Consider the following 16,295-nt stretch of genomic DNA (forward strand, 5'->3'; position numbering starts at 1 on the left):
AACCTCCCAGCGTGCTGGAAAGCCCTCAGGGAAGGGATTTCTTTATGTGGCTATAGAGCAGGAGGTGCATCTCCCAACTCCCTGCTATTAGGAAGGCCAGGCCTCATGCTAGTATCTGAGAGCTGTAGTGGGGCTTTAGCTTTCACCAAGTGGCCATGAGTCTCCAGGCTCAGCTGCAGCAGCATCTGAATACATGAGCTCACAATTAATCGAGTCATTTGCCCAGAAGGACTTGGGAAGGCCCGATGGGTGTTTTTCCCCAACAGGAGGTTGGGCTTGATGGCTATTAGGCACCTCACGGGGTGGTTCTGTGGCCACAAAGGGGTCCTGCCTGTGGGAGGCAGGCCCTGGTGCTGCCCAAAGGAAGGCTGCTTGGAGGGGAGATGCATGCTTCAGTTGGCAGTGTGCAGCCTGCAGCCATGCATGCTGGAGATGAGAGATGCCTAGGGGAGGTTTTCTGCTTCCTGTCTGGCTTCTCCTATCTGGCACTGGCCCACGTCGGTGGAACATGTCACTTTTAGGCACAGAAGGCAGCGCTGCTTTTGTAACATTTGTCACCAAGCAAGCTCAGAACCGTCCGGGGAGGCTGGAGGATGCCCAGGGAGCTGCCCGGACCGGAGCCCTTGCTCTGCAGAGTGACCCCGCACCTCCTGTGGCTCCCCTGGCAGCATGCAGCCACTCCAGCCCTTGCTGAGCCCTGATCTGGAGCAGCCACTTCTCAGCGGGCAGCAGCATGGTGTGGCTCCATGGCTGCAGCTCCCTCAGACCTGGAGCTCCCTGCTAAAGAATCGGGGCTCAGTCTGCTTCGGGCCATGCTGCCTTGGACAGACGGGGCCGGTAGCTGTGGACACTGCTGCACTTGGGGCACAAGCTCTGCTGATCGGGGCTGGCTTGGAGCCAGCACCCATGATTCGCCAGGGCTCTCTAGTCCCCCTTCTCTGCACCATGTTCGTTTTAAATGGCAGATTCGAGAGGCAACCAGTGTTGATGGTGCTGTAACCCACATGGGCAGCTGTGGGTGGAGCTGGGGCACTTCTGGGCACAGCGACTCCAGGCAGCCCTGAGACCCCATCTCCTGGGAGTGGCGCCAAAGCCTCTACAAAGGCAATGCACAAGAGCCAGGAGGTAGGTTTTAAATACATTTATTCGTTAATTTACATAAAGGTATATATTTGGCTTTATTTCTCTCTTCTTATACTCTGAGATTTGCAATCAGCTGCTCTTAAAAAATAAAATAGTAATTTGCTTCTGAAAGAAATCAGAAAACTATTTCATACTTCTCCCTTGTATAACAAGAAATCATAGGCAGACCCTGAACCTCGCGCGGTAACAGTGATTGTAAGTGCTGGTTTACAAACCAAGAAAGCCAACTGAGGAGAACCAGATAACCAGGGGCTTCAGCGTGCCAGACGGTGGCCACTTTGATTAACCAGCAGCTTGCACTGCTCTGAAGTTCCCCTCATGGCTGGTACGTGACTGAGACAAGCAGCTCCTGGGTCCAGCCCTTCAGCCTTCACGCAGGCAAGCAGGCAGTGGGTTTGAACAGGCCAGGCCCTGGGAGTACAGGCTCAGGAGGCATGACGGTGGTGGGGAACAGCTCTGCACTTTGGTTGCAGTGTTTGCAGGTGTCTGGCTGCTTTGAACCAGCTCTTTCCCCTCTCCCTGTGCAGAAACAGCCCTGCTGCCTCGGCAGTGGCTGCCCGGGTGCCAAGGCAGCTGTTAGCAGCAGAGGAGGAATGCTTTTGGGTAAAGCTTTCAGGAGTGAAGCACTCGCCCTGCTGCAAACAGCTGGCCTGGCTGGGGGCATCATAACCCTCCCCAGGCTCGTGAGCCCCACCCCATGCTGCTGATGAATGCAGCAGGCCAGCACCCCATCTTTGGCCCCCTATGCTGGAAATGCCACAGCAGCCAGAGAAGCTAAGAGAGCATGTGCCCTGCTGAGCATTCTGCTGCAGGCTGAAGACCGGGTGAAGACCGGGAACTGAAGGTCACTGAGGAAGATGCAGTCACAGCCTGAGTGGTGGTGGGTCTGGCCTGAGCCCCCCCTGGGAAGGGAGGGAGGGGGGTGGCTGAGCCCCCCTGGGGAAGGGAGGGGAAGCTGATGTGGAAGGAGTTAGGTCCTGGCTAAGGTGTTCCCAACCTGGTCTCTAGTTTGAGCTGCTAAACATCCTTCAGGGCCAACCCAGGACCCTCACCAGATGCAGCATCACTGAGTGTGCTGGAGACAGCTTCACAGCTGCCCCCTGCCCACCCAGTGTGGGTGGGACCTATTTGATTTGGTTAAAAAAAAAGCAGTCTGGAAATGAGTTGGGCGCGGGCCTAATACAGAACTGCCCCCAGTGGCTGTACTGTGACGGATGCTTAAAGCATGTAAATCAGAGCAAAGTGTTTCCAAACTGAGGTGATAAGTGGTAAGCGAGCTGCACAGCTGACAAGTCTGTCAGTGGGTGGGGGGGGGGGGTTGGCTACCTCCATGGATAAGTGGTGCAGATCCCAGCAGGGGGGTTAGAGACTGGTGCATTCAGCAAGATCTCTGCAGACAAATGAAAGCATGGCTCTCCCTCATCCTGCAGCCCTATAAGGTTTTGCTGTTTACGACTCTTACGAACACATGCCTGCAAACTAGAGACATGCAAGGCAGTGCTAATGGCTTCTGCAGTTTGGGCTTATTTAAGTGGGCGGTTTGTGGGCTTCTGGATCCTGTTGGACATCTGGATCTGTACAATGACAGCTGCTGGGTTGGCTGGTGGTTCTGCTCTGACTTTTTGGAAGTTGTTGGGGGGGGGGGGGGGGGGGTGGTTGGGGTGGGGTTCGGGGTGGGGGTTGCTTGGGTGCCACTGCACGACTGAGATCCTCCCCTAGCAAGCTGCACCCAGGGCCAGGGGGGAGGGAAGGATAGTTGATTAGGGTCATGTAGAGCTTTACAACAGGGAGGTGAGACACGGCACAGGTGCGGCTCAGTGAAGGAGAATGCATGGTTCTCCACCCCTAACCTCCCTTCTAGCAACCTGCTCCTCTTCTGAGTGGGACTTGACTTGGTTAATCTCAGTTGTGGTCTGAACCCAAGACTCTTCACCCGATCATCTGGTTTCCCTCTCAGACAACAGATCTGCATTTACAAACGTTGATAGGAACAGTGCTGAAAGAGCCATCTGGACTAGAACAGGTGGCTGTCAGTCTGCTGCAAAGTGCCTGTTCAGGCAGAGTCTGTTCACCTTGTCTCGTCCATCTTGGTTCTCCCAGCCGGCTGCTTTCTGTAGGCCCTGAATCCTGGTCCAAGCACTTACGGGGCACTGGGGGTGGTTGGGCTGTGGACCCTGACACTGAATTAAGTCTCCAGGAAATTGTATGCGAAAAAGTCGCGCAAAGCTGCCTGGCTTTGTGTTTCTAGAGGAAGTGCAGTCACCACGTTCCAAAGTAGCTTTGCCTTCCTGCCAAGGAGAGAGGTTTGGCATAAGAAAGAAAACAATGCAAATGAAGGTGTATCGTATAGGCTCTTCATCCCCACCAAGTCCATGGGAACGAAGTCTCGGCAAGCATGCAAAGCCCTGCCTTTGACATGATGGCTGAACAGTCGTTTCCGAGTTACAGCCTTACAGCCTACCGTGCTAATCTTCCTTTTGGCCTCCGAGATTAAGTGGCTAATTGTTTTCTTTTACGGTGCAACAGGGAACGGCTTAATGAGAGTGAGAAATTCCCATCCTTCCAAAGCCAGGCATGTGGCTGCCAGACCGCAGCGCTGACACTTCCCCCGACCAGAGTAAATAACGGCACACGGTAGCATAAAGCATTGTTTCGACTTTGCTTATTATTATAGCTGAACTTGAGTGGCATTTGCAGTTCCCTAGGGGCCAGCAAGTAGTAGTGGTTGGATTCCTATCTCCAATTGTTTGCCTGACCTACAACATATTTTTAACGCCAACTGAAGTAATCTGGGAAGGGGCTGCCTTTCAGGAAGAGTCCGGTAGAACTGCAGAGGGAGGAAACCGTGAGCCCTCTATCGATGCTGATCTTGAAAAATATGGAAGTGCTGCTGGAAACTGCTGCTGACTCCCTGCTGGGAGTGCAGGAGGGGTATTCTGCAAGGAAGCCAAAGTTTCTACAGAGCTTGGAAGTGGAAAGTGTGGGTGGACCCCGACTGCTTTTTATGTAGATACCAGTGCTCTTTGGGGACACTGGCCAATTAAAAATGACTCCTCAAACCTAAGCCATGTTCTCCAGACTGCTAGCTTGTAACATTATTAAAGCCATATCCAACTAACAGGGTTGGCAATTCCTTTGCTAATCAGGTATGGTTTCCAAAAGAATTAAGTGCTGGGCATATGCAAGGAAACTCAAGGAAAGTGCATCTACTTAGGAGACCTGAACCAGGTGGTTGGACAACTGTTGCCACTGACAACCTCACATCCTTTATTGGGACCATTTGTACTTACCTCCTCCTGCCACAGCTGCAACACGCCCGCCGGCTCACTGTAAACATGCCAGTCTGTCACATGAGAACCAAAGATGGGTCGGAGAGGTCCAAATACAAATGAGCCTGTGACTAGCTAGAGCTCTGTTTTTAGCCCATCACACCAGTGAATTAAAACCATGCCAGCCACACCACTGTACAGATCAAAGTGACCTTAAGTACTGCAACAGGGGGAGTAAACAAGGACAGTGTTTATGCACACTACCATCCTTGCAGAAATGCAGTTGCTGGATAGGGATAAATACTGGGAGCAAATCATTTGCATCTGCAATAAGCTAACGATGTTGTATGATATGCATATAAATGACCCAACACCTTCACTGGCGCAGCAGCACTGCCGTACCAGGCTCTGGGTACAGCAGTTCCTTCACATGTGGATTTTGGTATTTTAGAGGCCTGTAAACCTTCTGTGCAAGGTAAAACAAAACGGGTTAAACAAAATAAAAAGCCATTACATATAAATGGCCAGGACTTTCCTGGCCTTGCCATAACAGTCCCACCTGGTGCAGTGAGAGACTTCTCCTTCCAGCAGCGATGCAGCCCTGTGCCAGCCCCGGGGCTGCTCCCATAAGCAAAGTGCTGTTGCGTGAATGTCTCTGCCGCCTTTTGGGAGTGCTACCATGGAGCCCTCTTTGGAACCAAGGCTGCAGTGCCAAGATGCGCACAGAAGTGGAGCTTTCCATGTCCTGCCATTGCACTGGCCGCTTCAGATGCCCAAAGTTTAAATAAAACTATTTATCTAGCTATAGAGATAGAGATCTGATATGTGACGTCTTCAGCAGGGATAAAGCATCTGAGGATGTTTAAATAATACTAAAAATCTGGGTTGAGCCTTTAGTGTCGAGCAAGAGGCCATGATGTACAGAAGAGGTCCCCACCATTGCACGGTCTCTGGCCAAAGGGGTGGTCGCGCTGACATAGCAGGCAGCATTGAGCAGCAGCTGCCCTGTAGGTAATGTGGACTTCTTCATTGGCTAACTCTAAAATCGTATACACAATCTACAGTCGCTCGCTGGGGTGTAGTGCAGGAGTGCGTCCTACAGGCAGCCCCTTCCGAAGTATGGCAGTCTGGGGAAACCCATCAGTGTCCTTGTGTGCACAAGCACTGGGATCCAGGCCACTCCTGGTCACCTCTTCTAGCTTGACCCTGGAGGTAAGAACAAAGGGATTGGTTTGGTGTTGGAGTGGACTTTGGATGCGTCACGGAGGTCCTGCTTGTGTCTGGTACTGGTGCGTTGTTCCCAGCTGGGGCCGTCAGCATGGAAGCCGGAGTCCTTTGTATCAGCTACAAGTAAGTAAAGGGAAATGTCTGTCAGCCTGAATAAGTCCGGGGTTGGAATTTTGCATTCCTGAGCTTGCAAAACAAGCCATGGAGGCTTCACTTACAAGACTGAGATGAACAGACTTGGAGAGGTCCCATCCAAGGATGAGCTGGGGGATTGTACCACTAACTACAGCAACACAGTAAAAGGGCTGCCACCATATCCCCCTGCACAGATGCAGCTATGGTATAAATGTGCTTATGTTAATAAGGTTTTTGGCTCGGGGAAAGAAAAACTCTACTGCTCTAAGACATCACCCCATGGTCTGGCTGGGCCCAGATGCCTGGGTCAGATTGGTGTAAGGGGGCTGGTGTAAAAACTCATCACAGGGATGACATCCTGCTGTGCAAGCTGCACCATTGTTCAAGCACATGCATATGAAGGGTAGGAAGATCAACCAGCAGGGAGGGAGAGGTGGACAGGGCAGGGCTCTTTCTCTGCCATAGCTAGCGCCCCCCAGCTCAATTTATACCCATGGAAACTGGCCCACTGTCTGTACTGTGGGACACCCAAGAAAATGCCCTTCCAGTGACTCTGTTAAATTAGAGCTCAGCCCCCATGTTTGTCCCAAAAGGCCAAGGGATGGGAGAGCTTACTGGTGTGTTAAATTGCTCATAGCCTAAGAGATAAGTCTTATTAGGAGTCTTCTGCTACCATCAGCAGGGAAAGGGAAGGGTGCGTTTCTAATGCAGAGCAGCCTGGAAGACATGGCAGGTTTGACATGGAGCCCGTGTGCAGGTTTGACAGATGCCCTTCACACCACCGCACCCGCAGTTTAGGCATTGGGCTCTGGGGCCTCGTGAGTTTGTGCAGCTCCAGCCTTGACAGTTCTGCACTGGAGCTTGGCAAGTTGGATGACAACAGCAGTGTAATGTGGACTAGGGCCCAGCTGCCTCTCAACCTTCAGCACACGTGTCTGAGGGAACAGCCCTGGCAGAGCTCTCGGGTGGGGGGAGGCCATTCTGACGTGCTCATTTTTAAGAGGACAGATATATTGAAGGCTGAGGAGTGAAAAAAGCTGCCTGCCACCAAGAGCCTTTCACCTGCATTGTGAGGTTGAATTACCCTCCGCCCTGCAGGACTTGCTGGGTTGGGTTCTGTGGCCTGCTTTCTGCTGCTTGTGGCCTTAATAGAAATCTACCTATGGGGTCCAGGAAGACTTCCCCCAGAGGACATATCCCTTTCTTCAAGTTGCTTAAATCTAGAACGAATCAATAAGAAAGCAACCCTGATGTGCTGGACTTCTTCAATGAGAACCATGCTTTCATTCTGCCGCAGATGCAGCCTCCGATCGTATCCGCTAACATTTTCTCCCAATCCGAGGCCTTGAGGATTCTTTAACCTCGTATAAAAGCTGCTACAAAATGGCATTAAGGTGGAGTTAGACTTCCAGCCCAGGGAGTGAACGGTATGTGCTGGGCTGTTGGAGGCCTATCCTCTACCCTGATCTATTCCCCTCTGTGGAAACAGAACATCTGCTCTGCTCAAGATTATATTACACCAGTCCCCCAAAAAGGCCACTGCTAACTGTGTTACTGAATGTGTTCTCTCAGCACATTTAATTTACAGGAGGGGGAAAAAAAAAATCTCCTGTAAAAAAAATATAATTAAAAATTGCTTAATGAATTTTGGCCACAATCAGAACTGGGAAGTTTTTATCATTCGCTGCAGCTCCAAGCTGCAATTGCATGACTGTCAGCTAGCGATAAGAACAATGTCGGTGAAGGAGGTGGGGGAGTCTGTGTCTGGCCTGATGCCAAGGCCTAGGAGCCGTCACCCAGTATTGAGACCTGCAGCATAGGGAAAAATCCCAGCAGGAGCAAAGAGCAAAGTCTTGCGCTATCACAAAGCATCTTTCCATGAATTGGTTTGGCTCTGCAATGCAATTAGGGATGCTCATGTGGCAGTAAGCAGACATCAGATTAAGAGCAGTGCAGCGGCCGATTTAATGTATGCAGGAAAATGGCAGAAGGGGGTCAGAAGCCTTCAGTCTAGTGTAAGATGGCATGTTAGGGTGATAATGGTCTCCTTATTCCTGCTCTGCTTCATATTTGGAAGGCGCATCAGGACAGCAAGGACCTGACATGCCTTTCAGGGCACGTGCCACTAAGATCCAGCATTAGGATTATACCAGGCTACCCTCATTCCATGAGACCAGAAAATGAGCGAGCCAGTATGTGCTTTCATAGTGCACTAGTAGCTTAAAATCAGGGAAGCTGGCTAGGTGCATGGGGACAGACAGCTAGTACAACGCAGCCCTACTGGAAGGGGTGTTAAATTGCCCCATGTTGTATGTGTGTTTAAATTACAAGAATGACTTTACCACTCAGCCTGTAGGAAACCCTGGAGGGGTCTGGCAAGGGCATAAGACTCTTATAGGTATTAAGTAACTTGATGAACTGGGTTTTCTGGGTAAGCAAAGGCTGAAGACAGATCGAGAGGCTCTGCTGTGGGGGGAAAGTATCTCAGCACTGGGTGTGGGGTGGAGGAAGGGAGTGAGCTGGGGCTGCAGCTGGGGCTCTGCTTTGATCTGAGTAGGGACCAAGCTCCTGACCCCTTGCCTACCCTGGCACCCAAGGAGCTGCTGCTCTGACATGGTACAATCCCTCTGCCAACCTGCCGTGGGAGAAGCAGGGGTGCTGCCTCCCCAAAGCCAGGCTCACAGAAGCCCCACAGTTCCCAGGAGAAACGTTTTCTATGGTGCTGTCACTCACCATCTCAGACTTTCACAGAGGCTGGTGGCATCATGAGTTGATTCACCCTGGGCGGAGGAGAAAGCAAAGCATGTCAAACAAACCACCAGCGCTGAAGTGACAGAGCATCAATTAGCCATATCTACTGGGCTGCCCCGAACTGCTGTCGATCGCATCTCTAAGTGCAATCGTGTCCTAGAAAGACAGGAGTGACTGTGCGTTAGCATTAGCGTGTTAGCGCCTGCATCCCAGTCCGAGCGAGGGGCTCGCAGCCCTCACGCTGGTGTCTGGTGGCAAACCTGACAGTCACTACCGCTCGCTCAGGAAAGCTGCTGATGCCAAATGACAAGGATCCAGCGATCCTCCGAAGGCGTTCAGATGGGCAACAACTGGCTGTTTGCTCCATGGCTCCTGAGCGGCCTCCTGACCGACGCTGTGCATGTAAACTCTGGCTACTGGTAACAATTCGAGTTAAATAAAAAAGTCCAGCGTTTTTCAGTTGCTGGGCTCAAGAACCTGTTGCTCTTCACAACAGATCTCAATGCTGGGTCTAATCCACCAGGCCATTTATCTGCCCTGGGCTCAACAGCGTTGTCATACACCACGTCCAAGGCACTGCTGACATGCAGGCTAGGGAAGGACCTGCTCCCTTTTCCACAGTCCCCCATCCTCCTCCTTGCAGTGCATCACTGGAAGGGCAGCACGGTCTAGGCGTGGGACGGCAGCTCAGGCACCCTGACCGCCGGGCTGCATTCTTGGCTGTGCTGCTTGAGAGAATCGCTTCACCCTCCCTGTTCCTTCTCCCATCCTTTGCCCTTCTTGTCTGTTTAACCTTTTCCAGCATGGACTTCCTTTACCAGACACTGCATGCTGCCACAGTTAAAACAGCATTGCCTCAGAGCTAGGAACTCCCCCTTAAGACTCAGGACCCACCCTGATTTTCCACTTTGAATGCCCACAGACCCAATGGGAGCCCAGATCTTCAACACTGCTCGCAAAAATGTATGAGTGTGAAGTCCCCAAATACTGAGGTGGGGTGCCTCATCGGGACTTGAACTAACCTAACCCCCAGAGTAACCTCGATCCTCCGATCTGTCCCACTTCCCTTTCTAACAATGCTTGTCGCTTCCCATCAGAGAGCAGCTGCTGACTACACTCTGGCTCCCAAACTGTCCTGTTCACTCCAGTGTTTTCCCACAGATAAGAAAGTTTCCATCCCTGGAAGGGACGGAGATGGGAACTGTTCTGTCGTTTCCTGACCGGGAAGAAACTGTTCCAAACTGCCTTTTATAGACATAGGTTTGTGCTGTCCTTGTTTTACTGCCATCTCCAGCAGCTAAAAATGAGTCTCTTCTGTTTTTTTGGGTTTTTTTCCCCCCCAACAAGAAAACCAAATATTTCTTCTGCACATGATCAAACCAATTCCATGCTGCGTGACAGCATCTATTATTATCTAGTATTTATACATTTACCAATTTAATTGAAGGTTACATATGCCAAAACTGTCAAATAGGGTATTTATCATCTCTGAAACAGGTCTAATTTTGCAGCACCTCAGCACCGCCTCAGATAGAAACTGTCATGCGGAAGGAAAAAAAACAAAACCCTCTCAACTGTATATTGAGTTGGCTGGAAAAGAGAAAGGACCTTTTGCAGGTTGTCTTTTCACCCACATTTAAGCTTAGTTACCTTGTGACCCACAAAATCCTTGGCTGGGTTCTTGTGGCCTTGCACACGAGTCATTTCAAAAGCAAAATCTCTTTCAAGCTTCACATTATTCAAGGGCTGCAGATCCTTGTAGCCAAAGTCAAAGCACTAGAGCTTTGTACCTGCACAATTGCTGCTGGTTGGTGCTACGTTTTTAGCATACTCCTGCTCTCCAAAACACCCAGTTCTCCCCAGTCCAATGGAGGAATCGGGCAAATGCTCTGCAGACTCCCTCTCTAATGCGCATCCTTTCTCCCTCCCCACAACAGGGCACCTGTCTAAAACCTGCCATCTTGTCTTCCAGCAGACTCCGTCCCTCCCCAAAAACACTGCCTGATCCCCACCTTCATTGCTTGCTTCAGAGACACCAACACAGCTGGCAACAGTAAGTGCCTCTGGCAGGAGAAGATTGCTGATAGCAGGGGGCCTGTGGCAGACAAAGCTGTAACAAGATGCAATCACTGAAGGCTGAACCCAGACAAATTCTGATGAAAAATGAGACCCAATTGTTCTTTACAGTGAGAACGACAAGCCACCTTCCCAGCTGTAGGGGATACTCCATCAACTGTCTTGTAAATTATGGACTGACTCAAGAAATACGGGCGAAATCCTGTGGCCTGCATTAGAGGGAAGATCAACCCCAACGACCGTAACAATCCTTTGGGGGAGGGGGAATGCCCTCTGAAAAGCAAACCCCCTGAATACTAGAGATCATTCATTTGCTCAGTTCTTTTTTAAAACCGCTTTTTCCTACAGGGTTTAGCTAGCAACAACTCTCGCTGCCCTGTGTCTGTGGCTTTAATTGCCCTGGGTTGGCGATTCGAGTACCCTGGGGTGCGCCGTTCAGCAAATCTGGCCGCTGGAAGTCCAGGCAGTCACATTCACTTCTAACAGAGTCCTTCACCTGATCCCGTGCAGCAGAGACGGAAGTGAAGTCAACATTGGTCACAACGGCAGCCGCCAGACACGGCAGCACGCAGGGAGCAAGCAGAAGGGCAGGAAGCTGTCTGGATCAGTAGATAAGCTCAGGGAGTTAATCGGACAAAAGCACGGCTCACGCTGTTCTCTACTTCTGGTCTCTATCCACTACCTGTACCTGCCCAAATAGGCCCAGCACTTTCTGTGGCAGGAGGTCCAGGGCAGCATCTTGGGGTTTTTTGGTCTCAGGACTGGCACACAGCAGATCTGTCTGATAAGTGAGGACACTTGTCTTCCTGGCTGTAAGTAAATGCTGTCACCTTGGCCACCCAGACACTCAGGAGCCCAGCTTACCTGGAGCTGCTGAAGAAGGTGGGGGCACCCTGGGGGAGAAGGACAGGTGTCATTGTGGGGGTGGGATTGTCCCCTGTAGCTTAGGGATGAGGGAGTGTAATCCTGAGGACCTTACTCTGTGCAGCCAGCTGCCTCTCTCAGCCTTGTAGTAGCTGCAGCAAGCATTTGAAATGGGCCATTGCCCGTGGAAGCAGAGTGCAGAGACAGCCGGAGGGTACGGTTCTGGGAAACAGCAAGAGGCAAGGCGGTACTGGCATGTCTACATACAGCCCAGCCCAAGGGGAGCCAGCAGTAAGGTACTGCTCTTCCCACAGCTCTTTTCTCTGGGGAACACCAGCAGTTTTCTAGATACTCAGTAGAGTTAGCCTGGCTAGTTGGTCTGAAAGACAGGCTCAGCTTGTGACACCAACAGTGGCAGCTGGCTAAGCAACACATGGTCATGTTGTTAGGCTAGGGCTGACCATGTCCTCATTCAAAACTGCTCAGCTCCCCAGCAGTAGAAATCCACTCATCTCCCTGACCTCAGTCAGTCTGGAATGGCCCCATGACTTCCTTAGCTCTCAGCCCTGTTTGCAAGTGGCCACCACCAGATGTTGGGGAGATACGAGTGGTTGCTCCACGTGCGCGTGCATACAGCCATACCTAGCCCTGCGCTTGACTAAAAGCTCACTGGATGGGGATTCACCAACCTTTTGCTATATTTCCCACAACACTGCTCCCACCTCCTCCTCCTCTTCCCAGAGGCCTTTGCATGGGTGGGTCAGTCTCAGTTAATTCCAACAAATTTCACTTAACGCTGCACGTTGCCAACACAAAGCCACATACCAGTGCCAGGCTCGGTTGGGTATTGAAACAAGTCCCCAGCTTTTGATCAACCTGACTTTTAAATTCAAGGGGCATCAGAAAGCATGTTCCACCATCTAACTCAGGGGTGGACAATTATTTCGGGTGGAGGGCCACTTACTGAGTTTTGGCAAGCCATCGAGGGCTGCATGACAGGCAGCCAAGGGCAGATAAATATTAATTTTCTAAATTTTTTAGGGGCCCTGCAGGCCCAATAGACTGACCTGGCGGGCCACATCTAGCCCGTGGGCCACATTTTGCCCACCCCGATCTAACTGCTGCACAGGTGACAAGCACAGTGCATCAGTCAGTGGCCAGGCATTTCCAGCCAGCTGTAAAACAGCAGCCCCCAAGGCACTAGCTCAGACACACTTGCTGCAAAGCCCCAACTGCACAGTGTTTTCAGTACAGCAATTTAGGGTCCTTCAAAGCTCTCCTCCAGCCTCTTCCAGCTGGGACGTGGCAGAGCTTGGTGCAAGTCCCTGTTGCACCACAGCTGAGCGCGGTACCTGTGTCCTACCTGTTGAACTGGGTTGCAAGGGTGCTTCTCTACTGCACAGGGTGCTCAAAGCCCAATACGCTGAAGGCTGTGGTGTGCTTTAATGCTTTGGTAATGACAGCCATTAACAGTACAAGCTGTTAACTGGAGCCTGTGCAATCGGAGCTTGCTGACCAAGATTTAGGAAAAACTAAAGCCAGCCTGTTCCTACGGCATCTTTGTCAGATCTCTGCCTGACCCCCAAGGGCTTTGGAGAGCTTGGCACAGAATTTGTGGATATTCTGTACGGACCAGGTTAACACCACACATGACTGTGCACCACACTACCTCAATATCCTGAGGCTCAATACAGCATGCAGGGAAAACCCCATCAGTGCAGGAGAGGTGAATGGTGATTACACAGCAGCGCATGGCAAGAAGCAGTGATTGGTTGGGGGGAGAGAGGCAAGGAGGCTTGGTGAGCTGCTAAAAATATTCTATCCACTAACAATTTCCTGATGCATCGTGACAGATCCTTCCAGCCTCCCAGGAGCAGGTCTGGTTGACGAAGTTGAGGACAGTTTGCCAAGGGGAAGATACTAACAATTAGTCTGCTTAAAAATGTTAACAAACAAGTGGAGCTAGCAGCAGCATGGGCTGGGGTGGGACTGGTTACTTGCATTTAGCTTGTTTTATTGCTTAGGTGTGAAAGACACCTCTGCGCACAGGGCCTGCCCTGCACACGGTTCATGCCTGTGCTGCACAGAGCTCCTGCCAGCACCATGTACACAGGCAGATTTCAGCCTGTGCAAAGTAGAAACATAGAGCTAAGCTCAAGGGGTCACATCGCCTTGCTAGGACAACAGTCATATTTAAGTTCCTTCTGGTGATGTCAGGTGCCTCCACCAGCTGCACTAAGAAATGAACCAGCTCAATCCCACTCTGAATTTGTGCACATCCATGGGGACGGCATGGGACACAATGGTTATGTGGAGCAAAAACAATGTTCTTTCTTATTCATTTTTGTTCCTAAAAGCTGTGCAGGCTCCGCTAACTTTCTTCATCTGTATATTTAATTGTACTCAGAGGGAGAAACACAGGTCATGTGTCTATTTCCCTTTGTTACACAGCTCTTGATAGCATAAGTCTAGCAATAAAAAAAAAAAATCAAATCAATAGCTCTCCATCCTGTCTCCCAGAATGCAGCAGAACAGTTTTGCAGATGAACAGTTAACAGCATTCAAAGTATCACGGACTTGGCCGGAAATCAGCATCAAAGATAAGCCGCCTCCTCCAGCACAGCAGCTTAACGCAGACTCTTAGAAAGCATAAAGCTGAGGACCTCTGTAAATGCTTCTGGACAGGCCAGGAAAGTTTCTCTGGGCACGTTCTGTTCTCCTTTGGTAACAGCATGGCTCAAGAGGGAGCACCTCGGCTTTAGAGCCAAGAGGGCAGTTCTAGCACCTGTCAAGGCTTAGGTTCATCGTGCACCACAAATGTTAACACTGCAGGAAGGACAAGCAGGTCTTGGATCCCTTTTGAGACTTGAGGTAGGAGGTGATGCCTCCATCTGAAACATCAACCTCTAGTTCCACCCACCTGCCTCAGCAAGAAATGAAACATCTCCTTGCACTTGCTCGTTGACCATATCCTTTACTCACAAGAGCATCCTCATCCATGTCCTTTCTCTCCCATGAAGGCCAGCAAGTGCTGGGAAGAATTGGCTGATATGGTAATTTATGACTGATCCTTTATTCAGAGAGAATAGTCTGATTCACTCCACTAGTACCAATTTATGACTGATCCTTTATTCAGAGAGAACTGTCTGATTCATTCCACTAGTACCAATTGCACAGGTCTACCAAAGGTTAAGGGAGGTAACTGGCAGTCATTTCAGTGGGGCCAAACCCCAATGCTTGTACACGCTGTGCTGCAGAAATGGGGAGGCAAGCAAACAGCTATGGCTTTGGTTCACTAAGGGTCATGGCTCTCAACATCTACAGAAGGGACAGTCTGACACCCTGTAGCCTCGCATCACTACCCCATGTCTACCATATTCATGTGAAACCTTGAGCCCTGATTCAGAACTGTCACAAGAATGCAACTCCCCAACTTCAGGTACACCAGCTATGAATTAGCCCCGTTTTAGACTCTTGCCTTGATCCTCAGCATGTCATCCTCCACGTGAATGAGTGTGCTGCTTTCCGTTGGCAGAAGTATTTATAGCTTCTGCTATTGTAATAATTCCGTGAGACCTGACAATGACAGGCACCGGGAAACAGAGCAGCAAGATTGAATGTTTCATGACTTGCTTTTCTAGTTCCTCGTCTGAGGAGGGTATCTGCCTCGGAAGGAAGCCGACAGTTCGGTTACCCTAGACACTGGCCTGTGATCTCTCAGATTCTCTTTCTCTGTCGCAGTGTGACCTTAGCAAAGAAGTTGTCCTAGCACAAGTTTAGAGAATCAGTTAGCAGCTTTCATTAGAAACCACTTGCATGCCAATAACTATTCCCTGCAGTCACACTGCAGTGCAAATGATCCATTGCAGAGATAGGGATTAAGTGCAATTAACACTTAAACAGCACTTTGCAACAAACTGCACACAATCCCCTTTTGTGAGGCAGGTAAAAGCTGGCTAGTCCCATTTTACAGGCATTGGAGTTTAATGGACAACTTTCCCCTACCCTAAGCCACAGCAGGAGTTAGCAGCCAAACCAGGTGAAAACTTCTGGGAGGCCCCCACTCAGTCCTGTGCTCAGACCACTAGACCTCCCATTTCTTCTCAGTTCACAACTCCTCTCAGTTCCAGCTCAGGGGAAATGCCCTCCCTTCAACAGAGCATCACACGGGTGGGCAGGGGTCACCCTACAGAGGGCTTGCTTTCCCCCTGGGCTCCAGGTATTCACCTCTGCAGAGCAGCACATATGGACTAATAGCTCTGAAACAGACTTGACTGATTTGGGAAGGCGCTGAGCTTCAGGGCAGTTATTGCTGCTGGTGCCAGCTGGCCCCATCTTTCTGTCTGAACTTCCGCAAAGCTCCCTCAGCTTCTGATTAGCTGTAACGGCCCACTGCAAACTATAAGCGAAAGCTTCGCCTGCAGGACCACTGGGTCCAATGCGCCAGTAAATCAAGGAAGGCCGTGCAGCTTCCCAAGCCACCGCAGTGGTAAAACAACATGACAGCAATGCGGCACAGGACTACCTTCCCCATCTGCATGAAGCCACCTGCTGCTGAGTCAAGGGAGTCGGCCAGCATGGAAATGTCACCATCACCCGTATCTGCATGCATCTCTATCTGGCATCTGCACCCACAGGTTTGGAAGTGGAGTCGGTAGGCTCTTTAGCTCCATGGGGAGTCAAAGGCAATCTGGCTGGTGCCATCTTATACCACTGGACGGGGCAACACTCGCTTCACCTTCCTCCCCTGGCCCTGCATTGCACACGAGCAGCCTCTTCCCCCAGCCATTTCCCTTTCCTTTGTGTGTGTTTCTCGCTCTCATTCTTATA

At 50.8% G+C, this 16,295-nt stretch overlaps 1 protein-coding gene across 2 annotated transcripts in view; it reads right to left on the reverse strand.

Annotated features, from left to right (window-relative positions):
- Nucleotides 1-3,612: 3,612 nt before the first annotated feature.
- The window catches only part of SPNS2 (SPNS lysolipid transporter 2, sphingosine-1-phosphate), a 164,736-nt gene continuing 152,053 nt past the window's right edge, over nucleotides 3,613-16,295 (reverse strand). For both annotated transcript variants that reach the window (XR_009456460.1, XM_059717057.1), the window contains 2 exons: nucleotides 8,508-8,554; nucleotides 3,613-5,756 (listed from right to left, as the gene is read on the reverse strand). Coding sequence is in view for 1 of the 2 variants with exons in the window: in XM_059717057.1 (XP_059573040.1) it covers nucleotides 8,512-8,554 (43 nt within the window). In the remaining variant the exon portion in view is untranslated. The remainder of the gene's footprint in view (nucleotides 5,757-8,507; nucleotides 8,555-16,295) is intronic.

This window comes from Alligator mississippiensis, chromosome 14 (genome assembly GCF_030867095.1).
Source record: "Alligator mississippiensis isolate rAllMis1 chromosome 14, rAllMis1, whole genome shotgun sequence".
Taxonomy (NCBI): Eukaryota; Metazoa; Chordata; order Crocodylia; family Alligatoridae; genus Alligator; species Alligator mississippiensis.